Genomic DNA, 23,134 nt, shown 5'->3' with positions numbered 1-23,134 from the left:
GACTTGCCGAAGGCAAGTAAGCCGCCCCGCCCGGGCCCTTATATGGATACGGTTCAGACAGTCGTTGCACTACCCCCTTCATGCTGAACCCTTTTTTAAAGTGTTAGGTGCGAATCGACCCAGGATTGATCCTGGATCTACCGCTCCTGAAGCGGACGCTCTACCAACTCGTCCTCAGTAGACATTGATGACAAATGACCACGTCCTCAGTAGACACTGATGAGAAACAGCCACGTCCTCATTAGCCACTGATGACAAATGACCATGTCCTCAGTGGAGAATGATGACACATAAGAATGTCCTCTATAGACCATGGAGACTACTAGTGCCTTTATTAACACAGTGGTGCCGTGTCGACAAGCACGAAGTCCACTGGCGAAGTTGAGACAGACCATTGACCTATCGACAAGCACGAAGTCAAGTGACGAATTTGAGACAGACCGTTGACCCGTTGACAAGCACAAAGTCTTGTGGCGAAGTTGAGACAGACCATTGATATTTCGACAAGCTCGAAGTCAAATGACGAAGTTGAGACAGAGTGTTGACCTCTCAACAAGAGAAAGTCCAGGGACGAAGTTGAGACAGACCGTTGACCTGTCAATAAGATGAAGTCAAGTGACGATGTTGAGACAGACGGCTGACCGGTCAACAAGATGGAGTCCATTGACAAAGTTGAAAGCATTCATCTGCGCACACTGACGAAGCAGAGACAGCGTGTTCATTGGTTTAAGTCCACTGGCGAAGTTGAGACAGTTTATTTGACTCCAGAGACAATTTTTAAGACATTTATCTGAGGAAGTTGAGACAGCCTGTTGATTTGCTTGGGTCCAGTGACGAAGTTGAGACAGAGTGTTCATTTGTGTCTGTCCAGTGACAAAGTTGAGACAGCCTGTTGATTTGCTTGGGTCCAGTGACGAAGTTGAGACAGAGTGTTCATTTGTTTCTGTCCAGTGACAAAGTTGAGACAGCCTGTTGATTTGCTTGGGTCCAGTGACGAAGTTGAGACAGAGTGTTCATTTGTTTCTGTCCAGTGACAAAGTTGAGACAGCCTGTTGATTTGCTTGGGTCCAGTGACGAAGTTGAGACAGAGTGTTCATTTGTTTCTGTCCAGTGACAAAGTTGAGACAGCCTGTTTATTTGCTTGGGTCCAGTGACGAAGTTAAGACAGAGTGTTCATTTGTTTCTGTCCAGTGGCAAAGCTGAGACAAGCACACAATCCACCACTGAAGATGAGAGTAGGTTGTCTGCGGATAGCACTCGCAAGTGTGGATGGTTCACCAATACTGTGTTACTTCTGGGAGGCAGAACATCTGAAGGTGTGACTGACTGTTCATATCCCGCCAAACACACGTTCAGTGTTATCTGTGGAAGGCACAACACCGGCGGGTGTGACTGGTTGTTCATTTTCTGTCAAACACTGGAAAGTGTGACCTCTGGAATGAGTGCTCTTCATCCTACCCCCCTAAACCTACTCCGACACAAGGAACCGAAAGGTTTGCAAACAGAAAACTTCATGTCGAAAACCAATGCATCAGAGTAGGCTTATGTAGGATGGCAATACCCCTGGTACACGATTTTAGCCTTAAGTGTCTATCAAGAGACTTTCACGACAGCTGGTCTTTGGAAACTATCCAATTTGTCACGACTGCCACAATGTTTGTCACGCGAATCTCTTTTTGACACGGCCGGAGACTCTGTTCTATGTTTGGTCCTGCCCTTATTCGGGCTATTGTGACGCAGAGGCCTTGGGCTCCCACAGCGCCGGGGCTTCTCGCCCGAACGCCATGATTTCTCAGACCTCGGACGTGGACTGTCGTGCCGTTTGTTATCAGTAGGACGTGGACTGTCGTGTCGTTTGCCATCAGTAGAACGTGGACTGTCGTGTTGTTTGTTATCAGTAGTTCGTGAACTGTCACGACGCTGATTATCACGAGGTCGTGGGCTGTCACGACGCTGAGTATCACGAAGTCGTGCGCTGTCACGACGCTGAGTATCACGAGGTCGCGGGCTATGGTGACGTAGGGTATTTTGTGGACGAGGACTGTCTCGACGTTGATTATCACGAGGTCGTGGACTGTCATGACGTTTGTTTTCTCGACGTCCAGGACTGTCCTGGCGCTGAATGTCACATGGACGTGGGCTGTCACGGTGTTGGGTATCACGGCGCCTTGGGCTGTCGTTACGCTGATTTTCACGAGTATGGAGGCTTTGCGTATCACGAGAGCGTGGGCTATCACGACGTTGGGAATCACGAGGACGTGGGCTATCACGGCGTTGGGTATCACGCGTTTGTGGGCTGTCGAGACGTTGGACGTCACAAGGTCGTGGACTGTTGTGACGTGAACTCTCGCGAACTCTGGAACCATCTTTATGTTCACGAGACCTCGAGTTGTCGGTGCGGTTTTTGTCAGGGCGCCTTGGGCTATCGTGATGACTTGAGTTTCGTGGCTTGTTCCTGTGTTTGTCACGACGCTTTGGACTCTCGTGATGTTTCTCCCTGCGTGGACTGTCGTATCTCCGCGGGCTGTCCGTACACTGAAAGTAGAGAACAACACACATTCATTTTGTGTTTTAAACTTAGCTTTCTACAGAATGTGCCATCTACATTTATTGGAGCACCTGACAGAATATCACCAACTCAGCGAATGCTAACAGTTTGGGGTTATTATGCTAACAATACGTTTTATTCATTGAATAAACTCTATTTTCTATATATAAATAGACTATATAATGTCTATTTTCATTTATAAATGACTGATGTATTTGTAACTCACTCGATAATTTCCTCCAACATGGGCCTACGTTTGTAGCATGAGCTGTAGCAATTCTTCCCTTCATAACATTTTATGTGTAGAGATTGTCAAACTCACATTTGCAATTAACCATTGTCTGCTCTACAGCAAATGTCACTAGAGCTGCCAGCAGTTTCACGGCTTCCAAGCAGTCTACACGAATAATTTTCTGCTTCTGCTTTAGTACATTGCGACATAATAATCTTTGTAACAGTCCTTCAGGAACATTGTATTGTCCGGATATTAATGTCTATTTCATACTTCACGTCACCAGTATCGCTACACATACATACTAAATTCAAAATATTTAAAGGTTTTGCTAAAAATCCAATATGGCCGCAAATCTGAGACCCAGAAGAACAAACATGAAAACCCTTAAAGATAATATCCGCGAGAATTTTGCTGCCAAATTTTCTACTTCTGCAATTTGCAGACTTCTTTACGGCAAAAAAACACAATTCAAAAAACTATTTTAATATTGCCAGCAACCACAAAGGGCTTCTAGTTTTCTGGTCGGCACGCGTTTACAAAGCTTGTATGTTCAGAGTCTGGTCACCTCAAATTTATCATTGACAATACCTAGCTAGCAGGTGGATATGGCGTCTGACCTGCGGTAACTAGGCTGTTAACCCTTCCAAATCTCCAATGTGGCGATGGCGCCTGTCCTGTGAAAACTAGGTTGTCAACCCTTCCAAAGCTTAAATGTGGCGATGGCGTAAACCTGACACAAACTAGGCTGTCAACCCTTCCACAGCTAAAGTGTGGCGATGGCGTAAACCTGACACTAACTAGGCTGTCAACCCTTCCAAAGTTTCAATGTGGCGATGGCGTCTACCCTGCGGTAACTAGGTTGTCAACCCTTAAAAAGCTTTAATATGGCGATGGCGTAAACCTGGTACTAACTAGGTTGTCAATCCTTCCAAAGCTCTAATATGGCGATGGCGTATACCTGACACTGACTAAGCTGTCAACCCTTCCAAAGCTTCAATGTGGCGATGGCGTAGCCCTGACACTAACTAGGCTGTCAACCCTTCCAAAGCTTCTATGTGGCGATGGCTTCTACCCTGCGGTAACTAGGCTGTTAACCCTTCCAAAGCCCTAATGTGGCGATGGCATAAACCTGACACTAGCTAAGCTGTCAACCCTTCCAAAGCTCCAATGTGGCGATGGCATTTACCCTGCGGTAACTAGGCTGTCAACCCTTCCCAAGCTCTAATGTGGCGATGGCGTAAACCTGACACTATCTAAGCTGTCAACTCTTTCAAAGCTTCAATACGGCGATGGCGTAAACCTGACACTAACTAGGCTGTCAACCCTTCCAAAGCTTCAATGTGGCGATGGGGTAAACCTGACACTAACTAGGCTGTCAACCCTTCCAAAGCTCTAGTGTGGCGATGGCGTAGCCCTGACACTAACTAGGCTGTCAACCCTTCCAAAGCTCCAATGTGACGATGGCGTAGCCGTGACACTAGCTCGGGTGTCAACCTTTCCAAAGCTTCAGTGTGGCGATGGCGTCTACCCTGCGGTAACTAAACTGCCAACCCTTCCAAAGCTCTAATGTGGCGATGGCATAAACCCGACACTAACTAGGCTGTCAACCGTTCCAAAGCTTCAATGTGGCAATGGCAAAGCGCTGGCACTAACTAGGTTGTCAAACCTTCTAAAGCTCCAGTGTGGCGATGGCGTAAACCTGGTACTAACTAGGCTGTCAACCCTTCCACAGCTCCAGTGTGGCGATGGCGTCTACCTGACACTAACTAGGCTGTCAACCCTTCCAAAGCTTCAATGTGGCGATGGCGTCTACCCTGCGGTAACTAGGCTGTCAACCCTTGCAAAGGTCTAATATGGCGATGGCGTAAACCTGACACTAGCTAAACTGTCAACCCTTCCAAAGCTTCAATGTGGCGATGGCGTCTACCTGACACTAACTAGGCTGTCAACCCTTCCAAAGCTCCAGTGTGGCGATGGCGTAAACTTGACACTAACTAGGCTGTCAACCCTTCCAAAGCTTCAATGTGGCGATGGCGTGGCCCTGACACTAACTAAGCTGTCAACCCTTCCAAAGTTCCAATGTGGCGATGGCGTAAACCTGACACTAACTAGGCTGTCAACCCTTCCAAAACTCCATTGTGGCGATGGCGTAACCCTGGCAGTAACTAAACTGCCAACCCTTCCAAAGCTTCAATGTGGCGATGGCGGCAGCCTGGCAGTAACTAGGCTGTCAACCCTTCCTAAGCTCTAATATGGCGATGGCGTAAACCTGACACTAACTAGGCTGTCAACCCTTCCAAAGCTCCAATGTGGCGATGGCGTAACCCTGGCAGTAACTAGGCTGTCAACCCTTCCAAAGCTCTAGTGTGGCGATGGCGTAGCCCTGACACTAACTAGGCTGTCAACCCTTCCAAAGCTCCAATGTGGCGATGGCGTAGCCGTGACACTAGCTCGGGTGTCAACCTTTCCAAAGCTTCAGTGTGGCGATGGCGTCTACCCTGCGGTAACTAAACTGCCAACCCTTCCAAAGCTCTAATGTGGCGATGGCATAAACCCGACACTAACTAGGCTGTCAACCGTTCCAAAGCTTCAATGTGGCAATGACAAAGCGCTGGCACTAACTAGGTTGTCAAACCTTCTAAAGCTCCAGTGTGGCGATGGCGTAAACCTGGTACTAACTAGGCTGTCAACCCTTCCACAGCTCCAGTGTGGCGATGGCGTCTACCTGACACTAACTAGGCTGTCAACCCTTCCAAAGCTTCAATGTGGCGATGGCGTCTACCCTGCGGTAACTAGGCTGTCAACCCTTGCAAAGGTCTAATATGGCGATGGCGTAAACCTGACACTAGCTAAACTGTCAACCCTTCCAAAGCTTCAATGTGGCGATGGCGTCTACCTGACACTAACTAGGCTGTCAACCCTTCCAAAGCTCCAGTGTGGCGATGGCGTAAACTTGACACTAACTAGGCTGTCAACCCTTCCAAAGCTTCAATGTGGCGATGGCGTGGCCCTGACACTAACTAAGCTGTCAACCCTTCCAAAGTTCCAATGTGGCGATGGCGTAAACCTGACACTAACTAGGCTGTCAACCCTTCCAAAACTCCAATGTGGCGATGGCGTAACCCTGGCAGTAACTAAACTGCCAACCCTTCCAAAGCTTCAATGTGGCGATGGCGGCAGCCTGGCAGTAACTAGGCTGTCAACCCTTCCTAAGCTGTAATATGGCGATGGCGTAAACCTGACACTAACTAGGCTGTCAACCCTTCCAAAGCTCCAATGTGGCGATGGCGTAAACCTGGCAGTAACTGGGCTGTCAACCCTTCCAAAGCTCCAGTGTGGCGATGGCGTAACCCTGGCAATAACTAGGCTGTCAACCCTTCCAAAGCTCCAATGTGGCGATGGCGTAACCCTGGCACTAACTAGGCTGTCAATCCTTCCAAAGTTCCAGTGTGGCGATGGCGTAAACCTGACACTAACTAGGCTGTCAACCCTTCCAAAGCTCCAATGTGGCGATGGCGTAAACCTGGCACTAACTAGGCTGTCAACCCTTCCAAAGCTCCAGTGTGGCGATAGCGTAACCCTGGCAGTAACTAAACTGCCAACCCTTCCTAAGCTTCAATGTGGCGATGGCGGCAGCCTGGCAGTAACTAGGCTGTCAAATCACTCACAAAAGCCATACATGGCCATAAAAGAGATGGTTGCTTAGTAATAACCCGCACAAATGCGCTCTCGATCAAAAACGCCAATTGTTCGTTCACAGTCGAGGCACTGTGTCTTTAATTTACAGCATGAAGATCAACTTTAACCAGAAAAATATTTACACTGAAACTTTCGCGTGTGTATCTCTACGTGCTGTCAAAGTTTCGTTGCGGTTAACATTTGTCTTCATTTGTACATCATAAACTTTATAATGTGATCAATTTTGTCATAATTTGGCAAGCTTAAAATCCGTATTTCTTCCTTAGTCTGTCAGGTACATAGTATAGTGACCTATGGAGAACAGGTTGCACCTCGAGCAAGAGTTCGAGTCGATCTGGTTCTCTTTTTTCCCCTTGGTCAACACACGTTTTATGTGAGTAAAGATATATGCTCCCTTGGATTAAATAAGTGTTATCATGAATTACAATGTATAATAGTAAAGCTATGGTATTACGTAACGTTTGGTAACTATACCGAAATCATACGTCAATGCTGTTTGACAACGCATGTGGTTCTCTAGCTATCATTAACATTATCATGATCTGCGTAGCGGAAGTGTAAAGCTGAACATTTGTTACGTATGTATTTAATTGATTTACGCATAACTGCGTGTTCAATAATTTTTCAGAAAGTTACATTTGTGGTGCAGTGATTTTGCCCCACTCTACATGCAAATGCAAAAAGAAAGATATTTCAGTGTGACTGGAGCAGGCTACCATTTTTCGATTTTGTGACCAATACATTGTTTCAGTGTATGCTTGGAGGTTTGGAAGTCGTCTGATTGTTTCGCTTCCTGAGGCTCACAGTGTCTTGCACTCGGACTGATTCCCTGCCTTACCATACCACGTCATTTTTTCACACTATCTTAACAGTTGTATGTTATGTGCAGCTATTAACAGCTATTACAGACTGGCTTTTATCCCAAACCAACATATCATTATAAGGAACTTTAAACCTGTAATCATTTCCTCCCAATTTTCCTGTCATGTCTGCAGCAGGTAAACCGGCCATAGCGCGATTCATAAACCAGTGACAGTTAAGACCTTCAAATACTCCAACTTTCAAAACATACTGCAATTCAAACTCTGTACCGCGCTTAATGAATTAATGCACTTGCAGTTCTAGTTTTCTTACAGGGGTGACATTAAGACTTTAAACTCAGTCCATAAGATATGGGTTAACGGCATAAGGCAGGCCTATAAACACCAACAACGTTTGAAACAGTCATCTTGCACAGTCTGATCGTACATCAACAACGTTTGGAAACAGCCGTCACGCACACTCTGATCGTATACTGGACAAAGAAACCTCTTCAGGTTGACCGACAGTCCTGGCACACAAGCTCCTCTCACATGATAGAGACAAAGTGAAAGGAAAGATAACATGCTATATACGTTCTCTTAAACACTTGAACTTATGCTTAATCAGCTTGTAATCTTTCTCAGAGCTGATTTCGTTAAAGACAAAATGAGCGTTTTCATACGCCCATATTTACTGGTGAATTGTAACCACCCTAGACGTTTGGAGAGGCGGATTAGGCCCGATGGCTCATCTGGCCTTGTGTCATTAAGGATTCTCCAATTTCATGGAGTCGACAACGGGAAAGCCAAACCTACCTGGTAATTACTTTATTGTTTGTGTAACCAAGCTTAATGGAGAGGGATAACTTTGGTAATCTGTACAATTATTTCATATTTGCTCACTGCACAGCCTACTGCCAGATCTTAAGACCCAGACGAGCTTCGCTGACAGAGAGTTGTGTTCCCGCGTGGACATAAGGACATCTGTAGATTAGGGACATGTAGAAAAAAGCAAAGACGGGGAACTCCCGACCCCTCCCATTCTCCATCAATGTACACTTCATAACTTCCAGTCAATACACAGAGCCTATCAAACCTGGAAATAAAGACAAATATACAGTACCTGGGTTCTGGTAAACTAAAGATAAATATACAGGGCCTGTGATCTGGTGAACTAAAGATGAATATACAGGGCCAGGGTTCTAGTGACCTAAAGATATAAATATAGGGCCTGGGTTCTGGTGAACTAAATATTAATATACAGGGCATGGGGCCTGGTGAACTAAAGATAAATATACAGGGCCCTGGGACCTGGTGAACTAAAGATAAATATACAGGGCATGGGTTCTGGTGAACTAAAGATAAATATACAGGGCATGGGTTCTGGTGAACTAAAGATAAATATACAGGGCCTGTGATCTGGTGAACAAAAGATGAATATACAGGGCCAGGGTTCTAGTGACCTAAAGATATAAATATAGGGCCTGGGTTCTGGTGAACTAAATATAAATATACAGGGCATGGGGCCTGGTGAACTAAAGATAAATATACAGGGCCCTGGGACCTGGTGAACTAAAGATAAATATACAGGGCCTGGGTTCTGGTGAACTAAAGATAAATATACAGGGCCTGGGTTCTGGTGAACTAAAGATAAATATACAGGGCCTGGGTTCTGGTGAACTAAAGATAAATATACAGGGCATGGGTTCTAGTGACCTAAAGATATAAATATAGGGCCTGGGTTCTGGTGAACTAAATATTAATATACAGGGCATGGGGCCTGGTGAACTAAAGATATAAATATAGGGCCTGGGTTCTGGTGAACTAAATATTAATATACAGGGCATGGGGCCTGGTGAACTAAAGATAAATATACAGGGCCTGTGATCTGGTGAACTAAAGATGAATATACAGGGCCAGGGTTCTAGTGACCTAAAGATATAAATATAGGGCCTGGGTTCTGGTGAACTAAAGATTAATATACAGGGCATGGGGCCTGGTGAACTAAAGATAAATATACAGGGCCCCGGGATATATATATATATATATATATATATATATATATATATATATATATATATATATATATATATATATATATATATACAGGGCCTGGGATTTGGTGTACTAAAGATAAATATACAGGAACTAGCATCTTGTGTACTAAAGATATATATACAGGGCCTGGGTTTTGGGAACTAAAGATAAATATACAGTATCTGGGATCTGGTGAACTAAAGATGAATATACAGGGCCTGGGTTCTAGTGACCTTATATATATATATATATATATATATATATATATATATATATACATATATATATATATATATATATATATATATATACAGCAGACGACATTTCGATGTAAACACAATCTGACATGGAGGAAAAAAAAGGAAAAGAAAGCTGAAATGGTCAAACGACGAGCGTTTGAGCCTCGCCAATTACATGGCACAACACAAGGACATACTGAGGGGCAAGCTGGGTCCAGGATTGACCTCAGAAAAGAAAAATAACTACATGGAAGACAGGTTGAATGCCTCGTTCACAGCCGCCAAGAGGTCACAAGAAGAAGTGGAGAAAAAGTGGCACAATATTTTCTCCCAAACCAAATCGGAAATCTCGGCCTACAAGAAAGCGCAGTGTGCGACGGGTAGGTAAACTTAAATTATTTTATGAAAAATATTTAATTGGAATAGTGTAACGGTATTTTATAATTATAAGATTAGACCAAGTCTCGCTAAACTTTAGTTTCAGGAGTTATTTTGGAAATAATCAACCATCGAAACTGCCTTTGAAAACTAATCCAATTCAACCGTTTGTACCCGGAATTCGAAAGCTGTCGGCTAGATTATCTCTCATAAATGCAGCTAAACATTGACTGGGATTTAAACATTGTACTAAAACAAAAATGGCACAGAGTATAATTAAAACCATAGTTCTTTCTTGAAGTTGAGGGTGTATGGAGTGTAGTGCACTGGAAAAAATAATATTGCAAATGATCAAAGTGAACGACACATTAAATTAGGATGATGAACTTGGCCTTTATTGACTACATTTTTGTAAAGTGAGTGAAAGCAGTTCATTTATTAAACTTAAAGATATTTATGTACGAGGGAAACTGATTTATTTAATTTAAAATGCAAATGTGGGCCTAGGTACTTCTCTAATATAGGTAGACTTCCAAACTGTGGAGGCTAGATGTAAAATAATCAATGAGCCAGATATCATTTTTATACTGAGCACTACCACAGGCAAAGGCTCATTCAGAAAGACCTATATTTCGATTCAGAAAGACCTATATTTCGATTCATGTCATAAATGAAATTTTAGAATATGTCAGGATTAATCTAATAACCAAGACGTTGTTAAGTATGGCATAAAACAAATCATGGGGCCTCCGTGGCTCAGTTGGTTAGCGCGCTATGACCTGGGAGCCTCTCACCAATGCGGTCCAGCTGGCCTAAAATGATTTGAGATCAAATACAATGAAAGATCTTATTATTTGGGCATATACTATTTTATTTTACAGGTGGAGGACCATCACTAAAGCCATTAAGTGCTATAGCTGAGGTGGTAATGTCCATTCCAGGGGAGAACAATGTCTTGGGGGAGTTGGTGATGGCATAGATTCCACCTTAATTCAACTTAATGAATCTCAGTAAGTAATTTTTCTCAAAATGCGATGTGCAATGATAAATTAAAATGAATGAGTAAATTTGATATTTATCACAGTGCTTCAGATATATGTTGTGTTAAGCAAGTTTAAAAAGTTACTAAATCCAATTTTGGTTTTCTCACAATAATTACTATGTTTTATTCAACTTGAGTTGTATATGTTGTTTAAAAGTCCCACCAGCTTAAGTTTCTTTAAAGGGTCAGTTATAGTTGTATAACTGTATTCTTGATATAATATGTATGTTTTCCACTGACAGCTCGCGAAACCCGTGAAAAATAGGAAGCGTCCTACGCTGCTGCCCAGTTTCCAGGCATTGTTGGGGCTATTGATGGGACACACGTACAAATCACCGCTCCTAGCACATATGAAAATGAATTTGTTAATCGGCACCATTACCACAGTATAACGTTCAAATTGTTGTGGATGCGAAGTACAACATACTCGACATTATCGCAAAATGGCCAGGTTCAACACATGACGCTCGAATTCTGGCTGAAAGTGGACTGAGACAGCTTTTTGAAAACCACCACACACCCATCCACACTCATCTGATCGGAGATAGCGGGTACCCATCTAAACGCTGGCTTCTTACCCTTTTCCTCAGGCCACAACCCGGCCCTCAAACAAATTACAACAGGTATTAAAATATTACCTAACTGAGCTTTGTATCGCGAACATGAACTGACCAATTAGCCGGTTTGAAGATAGACTTCTTACAGTAGCTGTGATAGCCCTAGATACAGTCAGCTGTGAGACTCCCATGTCATAACCATTGCATAGCTGCATTTTCCCAGTTGCCCAAAAACGAAGAGTAATCAACACTTTCGGCATTGGAGTAAGTGCACAATTTCTATTCGATCCACTTACAACGTCATCCCTAACTAGTGATTCGATACACCGAATCCCTGCAGCATCCAGACGAAACCTTTCTAAGAGCTCCCTATCATTATATTCGTTCAAACAATCTCTTCTTTCCTTAAAGTGGCGTCGATTTGGTTGAGCGGCCGCCATGTTGTTGTTGTTTAAGAAATACTTAAGAATTTAAGAAAAAGATAAAAGTGGTCATGGGCACACTTAGAATTTAAGAATTTCTTAACAGTTAAGTTTTTTATGAATGGCACTTAAGTATTTGTTAGCTATTTAAGATTTTTTTAGTGGGTTTAAGAATTTTTTAGCGTTAAGAAATGCTTAAGAATCTTTATGAATACGGGCCCTGGTGAACTAAAGATAAATATACAGGGCCTGGGTTCTGGTGAACTAAACATATATTTATTTATTTGATTGGTGTTTTACGCCGTACTCAAGAATATTTCACTTATACGACGGCGGCCAGCATTATGGTGGGAGGAAACCGGGCAAAGCCCGGGGAAACCCACTACCATCCGCAGGTTGCTGCAGACCTTCCCACGTACGGCCGGAGAGGAAGCCAGCACGAGCTGGACTTGAACTCACAGCGACCGCATTGGTGAGAGGCTCCTGGGTCATTACGCTGCGCTAGCTCGCTAACGGACTGAGCCACGGAGGCCCCACTAAATATATATACAGGGCCTGTGATCTGGTGAACTAAAGATAAATGTATAGGGCCTATATATAACTATACAATTAAATGAATCCACCGTAAATCAGATACCTGTGAGGAATGTTATGGAATCGAAGCGGGGCGATATGAGATGTCTGTCAGCAATGTTTTGAAAACTGAGAGGGACGATATGAGATGTCTGTGAGCAATGTTTTGAAAACTGAGAGGGACGATATTAGATGTCTGTGAGTAATGTTATGAAAATTGACGGTGACGATATTAGATGTCTGTGAGCAATGTTATGAAAACTGAGATGGACGATATTAGATGTCTGTGAGCAATGTTATGAAAACTGAGAGGGACGAGATTAGATGTCTGTGAGCAATGTTATGAAAACTGAGAGGGACGAGATTAGATGTCTGTGAGCAATGTTATGAAAACTGAGAGGGACGATATGAGATGTCTGTGAGCAATGTTATGAAAATTGACGGTGACGATATTAGATGTCTGTGAGCAATGTTATGAAAACTGAGAGAGACGAGATTAGATGTCTGTGAGCAATGTTATGAAAACTGAGAGGGACGAGATTAGATGTCTGTGAGCAATGTTATGAAAACTGAGAGGGACGATATGAGATGTCTGTGAGCAATGTTATGAAAATTGACGGTGACGATATTAGATGTCTGTGAGCAATGTTATGAAAACTGAGAGGGACGAGATTAGATGTCTGTGAGCAATGTTATGAAAACTGAGAGGGACGATATGAGATGTCTGTGAGCAATGTTATGAAAACTGAGAGGGACGATATGAGATGTCTGTGAGCAATGTTATGAAAATTGACGGTGACGATATTAGATGTCTGTGAGCAATGTTATGAAAACTGACAGGGACGATATGAGATGTCTGTGAGCAATGTTATGAAAACTGAGAGGGACGAGATTAGATGTCTGTGAGCAATGTTATGAAAACTGAGAGGGAGGATATAAGATATCTGTGAGCAATGTTATGAAAACTGAGAGGGACGATATGAGATGTCTGTGAGCAATGTTATGAAAACTGATGGTCACGTACTGCATGACTGGTGAAAACATCTGTCTACTGCTCTACTCACGACAAATACTACAAGACTCACCAGCCTGAGTCTAATTAAAACAGCTGTCGAATCTTCACCGAAGAGTAGCTCCGAAGAGCTACGAAAAAATAGTAATGACGGTTTTTGCTCATTTTTTCAGAGAGCAAAACTCATGAAAGAAACTGATGTGTGTAGACATTAGCATACTGCTTTCAACTCCTACAATCGTTAACTATGACAATGCTTCCAATTCATCTCTTATGGGAGAAAACAAATGGTCTAGTGACGATAGAGAACACAAGACCGACAACATCTCCCCAAATGTAAACATAAACATTGCTATACACACGCCTGTAATTACAGCCTCACGGCTTTGAAATCAATTCCTGGAACATGGCAAACCGTTCTAAGATCAAGGTAAATCAGCAAACAGTTATAAATAAACAGTGCAAGAGACCGGCCAACGGATAAATTATAGAATGTTAGGAGGCTAGCGGGAAAAGTCCAATTCCGAGAGGGTAACAATAACTTCCTCTCCGCCGTCAACACGTGCTGCCATGGATACCCCACAATGTCTGCCTCTTGGGTTTTTTATTTTAACTATTCAAAATTTACAACATTTCCATCAAAAGTAAAACCATCGACTGAGCACATTTCCGATACACTCACCGTAATTCCATACAGGTATGTAATATTTGTTCTTCATATCAAAGCAATTTGCATTTGTCTGTTTCACACTGCAAAAGTTCTAAAAATATTCCAGACAAACAACGAAGTCTAGTTTTGCTTCTAAACCAAACGAATTTAAACTTCTGAAAACAGCGGAGGGAGAGGCAGTCTAGCACATAATTAGCAGGTGAGAAAATGTTCCAAATAAACATTACCGAACATGTCGACCTCTGCGCTCAATCAGCTGGGTGCACCAAGACGGGCAAATCAACCATGCCATACGGTATGGAATCCAGCTCTATTTTCTTTCCTATGTTTTAGAAACGTTTTGTCAAGAGATTGGTGGCTCCAGAATGGAATCGATTTAAGTGTCTGCTACGAGTAAGTGCGGGATTCGAACCAGGGATCTTAGAATCTCTAATAACGATTACACTGTTCCGTAAACCACTCCATCAATGACATCTTCCGATCTGAAATATTCAGCTAGGAGAGGTTTGTAGTTCTGGTAGTCAGGAGATATTGCATGTTTACTGCTCAGTTACATCTTCCTCTTGTATCTGTGGAAGGCCTATTGGTGGAATGGCCTAGACGGTTTACATGTATTACTGGCGATTAGGTGCCAGATTCTGAGGTCACTGCTTCGAAACCGGAAGTGATATTTGCCGGTCTACCAACACTAGCACTTGTGCTATGTCCAGAAAATGCAATTCCTAATAACAATAATATTGTTATTCTCTGCTTGTGGGCAATATAATGTTAGATTTCTCGACATTTCACTCTGTTGCACAAGCTAACAGATTATAAAGTCATGAAACGTCGTTACCATTTTAGTAAGACTTCACTCTGTTTCTAACAATTTGCAAACCAGTACTACAATCTAGTGTAGAATGAGTGTAGATAACATGTTCAACAGATCATAAACCATGGCCACTGTCAGAAAAAGGTGTATGCTAGATACAAAATTACAGACAATGCTTCTATCACTTGACACCTGATTACTTTTCAACTCGACTATGAACAGCGTATGTATTATCTGTTAATAATTTGAATTTAATTTGGACAGTTTAGCCAGATGCCTCTGAAAAATACATTGCTAGTCATCGTGAACTCTCAAGCTGTATTGAGATATATATATATATATATATATATATATATATATATATATATATATATATATATATATATATATATATATATCAATTGCCTGATTACAAACGCACTAGTATTTCTGTAAACAGTTTCAAGCAGACTTACCTTATTTTTATGTGGTAATTTGGGGGACCTGGTGGAACTTCCCGACACAGATGTTCTCTCACTAGGAGTGCTAGATCTAGGCTTAGAAGAACTCTTCCGGTTGCCGCCCCTCTTCCGGTCTTCCCGCCTTCCGCTCTCATCGCGACTTTTTCTACCTCCTGTCCTAGAAGATGACAAGTCTCTGTCTTTTCTACCAACAAGCTGAAGATCGGGCAAGCTTCCATAATTTCTGTTTCTTTCGCCGGGTAACGTTCCGGCTCGCTGAAGCATATTTTTGATGTCTGCCATGCGAATGCGAGTGTCGTCATCCACTGGCTCAGTTTTCGTGCCCATAGCACTCTCGTTGTATTTAGCGGTCTGTCTGCCCCCTGATGTGCTAGACTCCGTGGGGGAATTATTTCTGCGATTCACCAAAGGCAAGGTAGAAGACACATACGTGGGTGGTGGGAGCGGTGGCGGTGGTGGCGGTGGTGAAAAGGGGAATGAAGAAGGTAAAACCGGCGGTGGCGGGCGAGGAGGAGGAGATGTGGTTGGCGGAGGGGGTCGTGGGGGTGGCCCGGATGTTTGGAGAGGGGGTGGTGCTGGTAGAACACGCGGGGCAGGATTGGGTGCATGGCTGCATGTGTGGAGTGGAGGCGGTGGGGCAGGGGGCCTATGATCTACACAGGGTGGGGACCTAGGGCCACTGTCGTTGCTGATCAGAGAAGCTTTCCTGGCTGCCATTTGCATGACAGCAGCTGATGGCATCACTTGTGGTGCTGACGTTGATCGAGGTCGAGTATTATTTTCTGGGGTATCGTCTTGAGGCTTCTTCACCGCAGGCGAGAAAGGGTTAGCCTGTTTCATTAACACTTGCTGTAGCTCCTTTATACGTCCACCCTTCGAGGAACATTCTACATTTTTGGAAGGGCTGTCATTGTATGACACTGGAGCCCCAGTCCACACTTTACTCAGTCTGCCATCAATATTGGTAACATCCGAGCAACGCCTGTGGACACCAGTAACGGAACCTAAGCTCGCTTTATAAGCCTCCTTACATTCAGGCAGTTTGTCTGGCCTCTTCGGAGGGTGACAAGATTTATTATTGGCGGTACTGGAAGGTTTACACGAAGACTGGCCAGACTCATTCTCCGTCGACATCCGAGGGGGAGGGGGCACCTTGGGCTTACCCGGGGCTGTCTGTGGGAGAGCATGAGAGCACTTAGTTTTGTTGGAAGACATGATTATATCACTGGGCCTCCGCCCGGGGGTTACATCCACCCCTTCGGTGGGGCTTGTCTGACAGCCTTCTCTCACAGCCTCTTCATCATGGGAAGATTCGTGCTGAAAATGCACTGATTTTAACAAACTTCCAGTTTTAGCATTTCTATCACAGTCGTGCGCCTGGATTGGGGCCTGGGTGGTTTCCTCCGCGTTATGGTGGTTCTCTTCCATGGGACATTGGGGTGTGAGCTCTATACGTGTGTTCCCGTATGTGTCATCACTGGTGACAATAATCACCGTGGTGTAGTTAGAGGTTGGGTCCCCCACGTGGATGACATTAGGAGATGCTCGGGAGTAGACGGCCTCTGTTCCTGTCACGGACCCTGTTTCCAGCTGGCTGTCACCGATACCAGTAGTAGTCACAGTCTTCCCAGTACTCGTCCGATCTGAAGAATTCGGGAAGTAGACGTATCAAGTACATTTGAACATTTGTGGAAGAGTTCTGGTATGTATGCCTGTTCACCTCACAAGTTTTCTTCAGAAACTGATCTATTGGAGCCATGGGCGACAAAGTCACGGCGGTGGAGTAGATTGGATCCACATAGTCCATGGCATCATTTTCCCGTGACGATGACCCGATGCTATCTCGGGATGACGTTGATTGAGGGTAAGCTATCACTTTTACAAGGGTTCACTTTGCATTTCTCGTGGCTTCACAGTCTATATGTTTCGGGGTTTTGGTATTATTGAAGTGTCCCAGTTGATCTTTGCTTGTGATAATTCGGAAGCTAGAGCTAGTGCTTTCGGGCTGAACGAAGAGAAACCATCCGAATCTCTGTGGCGATGACCTCTCTCGTGCACATGATCTTCGCTCTCCGAGTTAGAGGAGGAGAAGCTGGACTTACAGCCCGAGTCGTACTGACCAGATGCTCCAGACTCCTCCGACAAGCTCAGCTTAGGTCGGCCAGTGTAAGCCCCACCCTCAAGTCTATCCCCGACAAGACTCATTATGAAAGACGGAGATTCCCGAAGACTGGGACTCGAGTGTGCTCGAGGATCCTCTCCTGCCTCGCCTCACCCGACCCTGCTGTCCCGTAAACTCCTCCGGGCTCCCCATATCATACCGAAACGCATTATGGAGGCCGAATCCAAATCCTCCTCTTCTTCTTTGATTTCATCCAGAGAGCCACTTCTGCTGCCATGCCGGAAGCCGTTGTATTCTTGAATCACAACCAGTGGGGTCTTCTCCTCATTGAATCTGACAGTAGAAGTTCATACAAATTAGTTACAATAATAAGAAAGAACAACAGTTATCTCAGACAGACTTTCAGGCGAAGTACTTTTTCTTTTTTTTTTTGATATTTGCCATGGAGAAATCGTCGTATCTAGACAAGCTTATCTGCTACTGAACACATACAGGGAAGGGATTAAGTGTGGGAAGGGGTCTGGCAGGACCGTAAACCGACTTTACCCATTAGCTAAATTCACGGGGATCTCACCGTATCGGAGTGGGTACGTATGGATACAAACAGCAGACCATTATCCAAAAAAATACATACACATCTATATGTAGCTGATCCTTGCACTGGTTGATAATCGTTACAAAAGCGATTTTAAACATAAATAATCAGCGTCTAGTATTGAGATTTCCTGGGTTTTGGATATTTTGTAAAAGAACTGATTAATGGCATGTATTCAGGGGCACTGCGGTGTGTTTGCTAAATACTTGTCTGGTTGATAACGCGGGTTGATCGTGAGTTGATCGTGAGTTATCACGTTATGAACATGCAACTTAGGTAAGCCACAATGTCGACTCAAATATTTCCATGCCTTCTAACCTTAACGGCATCGGTGATATAACCCAATGTTAGAAACAATTCATTCATTATAGTAGCAAATACATCCGCCGTTTGTTTTTGTAAAACTTGCTTGGTTTTCTTAAGTTAAGACCATTTTAAGGCAAATAAGAATTTAAGATTCCAAAGTCAAGGTTGAAATTTTGCCACCTAGCAGGGTTTTAAAATGTTTGTTTTGTGAAAAAACGTTCATATCAGGCGTCAAGTACAATATGTGGGCTGCAGGTGGGCCGCATATTTTTATTGTTAGATGTGCATATCTGGTGACAGAAAGTCTTACTGGCGGCTAAGGAAGGCGGCAGGTGAATGGCGGAGAACAATCGGTGTTTGTGGAGAAGGCCTATAGACCACCCTAACTCTGCAGTCAAGTACACCAGGAGAATGCAGCGGTGTAGACGGGATTTCAGAACGGACAACTTTCCTCGCTTTTTGACTCAGACACTTGGTGAAGATAAGATGCTGAAGCTTGGTTTATAAGGACACCTGACATACTTGGAATTGTAAGGATATAGGCCAATATAAGGCGAGCGACAGTTGGTATTCCTATGTTACAGACTATTTACAGATAGACAACACAATGAGTAATTCCCAACAAGACCCAGGGGGATTACACAGGGTGTAAATAATGAAGGTTTGTCTTGTCATGATGTATGCCCAGTAATGACATTTTTGCTGGCCGTTATCAGAGTGCTTAGAGAAAAGACGTACCGATCTATGTCATCAATGTCAAGGTCGTCCGAGGATTCGATCTGGTGGATGCGGGTTGGGCATTCGTGGCGTTGGAATGGTAAGGTAATCGGCCGAGGACCTGCAAAATAGACGAAAACAACATATACGTCAGCCATTTAGCATGCTTGTGTCTCCTTTATTAGCTCATCTGGTTATGAATAACTTGAAATGTTAAAACCGCTATTTACTGCAGGAGAAGAAGGTCCTTAATATATAAAGCTTGTCAAACATGACCTAGGTCTGGTAGATATTTTACAAGCTTTAAAAATTTACTTGAATTGAAAGTAACGATAAACTCACTAGAAAGTTGTCAACCTTCCAGTACACAATGTATTTTGACATATATTACTTTTGTTCGACACAAACATCGATTAAAACAACTTATTCCTTGTGTTCGAAACGGGTTGCCATTAATGAGCAATGGGATTGTACACATATCTTGCTGAAAAACAATTCATGCGTCTGCGTGCTGACGAGCTGACCTAAGACGAGAGTAGATGTTCCATTTCTGTAAAAGATCTCCACGGTGACGTTGTACACACTCATTGCTTTATATGTTTTACACACATCATTTTGTGAAAAGTTGCTTGCACTATAAGTTTCCGTTAAATATCCCGGAGATTGTTAGACATTACGAGGTTGAAAAACAAGTGGTGCGAAACTCCATCTTTGAAATCTATATTGTCTGAAATCAGTTTCTCAAGAAGGAGAGAAACGATAAAGGTGTTTGAAATAAGACATTTCTTTGTGTATCGAAGCTTCTTGAGCAGGAAGGTGGATTTAGGCCTCTTTAATCATGGAGCACTTGTGCCATGGGCGGATTAGCCTTAGATTAACAGCCTTGGCGAGACATTCTGAAGGCAGCGTGCTGTGATTAGAATAGGGACGCTAGGAGAATCGAGACAAACCGTTCTGTTGGTCTTAACGTGATATCCGTGCATCCCGCCAAGTGACTAACGCAGAGGAAATCTAAACAAAATGCGTCTAGCCATATTCACAATGCGAAAAAAAGACTGGCCAAGTTTCACTGATCTCTCTTTCAAAATAACAATAACAAACATTGTCCAAATAGCAAACTAGAAAGCCAAAATCTTGTGGAACTTGTAGTGATTGTCTACATGGTTTGGTGTACGAGTGGCTAGGTTTGGGCTACATGAATGAATATCCCATTAACCACAACTCTGGTAACAAATTTATCGATATAACGGATTACACTTTCTGGAGTTGTCTGAGTTGACTTTCAGCACTGGAATCCAGAAAGTTTAAACCCTAATAACGATTATACTGTTATTGAAAATCCACCTTCTAAATGACATCTACCCATCTCACAACTCCAGTGTTTGACCTTTTTTTTGATTCTATGTACTGTTAAGAGGACCTAAACTGAATTCAAAACTTGTGTCATCATAAAGCATACGATTTTATGTTTATGAAATGCCACATTTCATAAAATATAAATATCAGAAAAAATATGAAATATGAAATATGACTATCTGTTTTGTACATGTTTCCTGCGTAGCAGATCAATGACACGACATTGTCCGTGGAATGTGGACAGACAACTAATGAATGCAGACGAAGAGATATGACAGGACAGTGTTAATGTTATAAACCTTGACAGGTGATAATCCAGACGAGGACAACCTTGACCAGTTGTCTACCCTGTCCGCTAGGATCGCGGCTATCTGTCAACAGAACACGTCTTGGGACTTAGCACCCTTCAGTCAACACACATGGTCTTTGATGAGGACAAACAGACTGGATGTCTGGTCAAAACACGTCCACAGTGCAGTGTCCGCATGGCCTACATCTCTCTCGACGTCTCTCTGGGCATTCCGAATTAGAACATTAGAAAATGATGTGTTGTTACTCCATTTTGCACCTAAATGTGTAGCTCGACAAACCGCCCATTAACCTATTCATGGTGTACTTCAAAGACCCTGGGAAAGAATTTTGTCATGCTCTCAGGGAATAAGTGCTATATAAGTTCACTTCCAAATCATTTTCAAAACTACGTGCACAAAAGTCTTAAATAACGCTCGCTTAAAGGAATGTTATATAACTGCAAGGGTTCCAGCTTAGATTTGATCTTTATCATGTAAATTCTGTGTTAAGGTCTTAATCCTAAAGCAAAATAGAATCTCTGCCAGGAAAAGCCAGGCTAGAATGGTTATCAATGAAGTTTAAGATCCTACTAGGAAAAACTTTGCTAAATTGCTTAACAATTATCTAAGATATGTTCCAGCAAAAGCCTAGTTGGAATGCTAAGATGTTCCCCAGCAAAAGCCATGGCATTTTCTATTTCTTGAAATCCTACTCATTTACTGGTTCTTCGCAATTCTCCTCTTACTAGTATTATCCGGTAAACTTTATGAGACATCGTACAGAGCTAATGATCCGCGTCATCCCTGACAAAAAACAATTTTGTCAATTTACTATACTTGACCCTTATGGAGAGCTACATGAATGAAAAATTAGCTGTTCTTCATTGGTAGCAGTTATTTCCGTGTACACCACTGATCGAGATCTATCCCCAACGACGGAAGATATTTCGGGCTGATGGAGGAACCTGCTATTTGTCAACACCAACTAGCCACACGCTGGTACGCTCTCGCTGTTAGAGTCAATGATGTGATTTCAGGAACACGTGCAATACAACCACAGGTCATTCATTGTAGGTAGGCCTATCTAATTGTTACTCATAATGGTAGGGAAGCATTCACGCCATGACCTCGACTACTTATCTAATTTGGCTTTTTTGCCAGCAAACAAGGGTTTGAAAAAACAATGTGAGAGTTAACAGGTCACTTGGGTTGAAAAGAGGAGGCTGGTTTCTGAGATCAATGATTCTGTACTGACAGCTGACGGGCTCAATATCTGTTTTCTGGAACTCTATCTGATGTCTGGATACGAGCCTCCCCAGTAACAGAGTAAATAGCTGTAAGATTTCTGTAACTCTGGAGAAATCAATGAGAGCGCATCGGGTCAGCTGCGTCGTGTTTGTATGGCGTACGCGGACGAGAAAACACTTGGGCAATTTTGGGCTGACGTTCAAAGAAATATGAGGAAACATATTTTGAATTCTTAAGTGATGATAGTAAGGCATATGCCATCTCACAAAACAAATCTCGCGCAAACATATATTATATTATTGTATAAAATAATACTGTCCTGTTCAGAGTATTATTAACATTGCTTTAATTAGTCTTATTTGTCACGCATCGAACTCCTAGGTATCTGTGAGTTGACACGATTTGGGCTGACGCTATACAAAATGAGACCTGGGAATCCCAAACGATTTGGGCTGAAGGTATACAAAATGAGACCTGGGAATCCCACACGATTTGGGCTGAAGGTATACAAAATGAGACCTGGGAATCCCACACGATTTGGGCTGACGCTATACAAAATGACACCTGTGAATCTCACACGATTTGGGCTGAAGCTATACTACATGAGGACTGGGAATTCCACACGATTTGGGCTGACGCTATACACAATGAGATCTGGGAATCCGACACGATTTGGGCTGACGCTATACAAAATGAGGACAAGTAATCCGACACGCTTTGGGCTGACGCTATACAAAATGAGACCTGGGAAGCTGACACGATTTGGGCTGACGCTATACAAAATGAGGACTGGGAATTCCACACGATTTGGGCTGAAACTATACAAAATGAGACCTGGGAATCCCGCATGATTTGGGCTGACGCTATACAAAATGAGGGCTAGTAATCCGACACGATTTGGGTTGACGCTATACAAATTGAGACCTGGGAAGCTGACACGATTTGGGTTGACGCTGTACAAAATGAGACCTGCGAATCTGACACGATTTGGGCTGGCGCTATACAAAATGAGACCT

The 23,134-nt window shown here is 43.2% G+C and overlaps 1 protein-coding gene across 1 annotated transcript; it reads right to left on the bottom strand.

Annotated features, from left to right (window-relative positions):
* Positions 1 to 14,651: 14,651 nt before the first annotated feature.
* On the bottom strand, positions 14,652 to 17,689 carry LOC135461438 (uncharacterized). Its single transcript, XM_064738540.1, has 3 exons — positions 17,587 to 17,689; positions 15,479 to 17,127; positions 14,652 to 14,726 (listed from the first exon to the last, which is right to left on the bottom strand). The coding sequence occupies exons 1-3, from the start codon at positions 17,687 to 17,689 to the stop codon at positions 14,652 to 14,654; spliced, it is 1,827 nt and encodes a 608-aa protein (XP_064594610.1).
* Positions 17,690 to 23,134: the final 5,445 nt, after the last annotated feature.

The sequence above is a fragment of the Liolophura sinensis genome, chromosome 1, assembly GCF_032854445.1.
Source record: "Liolophura sinensis isolate JHLJ2023 chromosome 1, CUHK_Ljap_v2, whole genome shotgun sequence".
NCBI lineage: Eukaryota > Metazoa > Mollusca > Polyplacophora > Chitonida > Chitonidae > Liolophura > Liolophura sinensis.
Note: the sequence above shows the minus strand (reverse complement) of the source record. Positions and strands in the feature narration are given on the sequence as shown.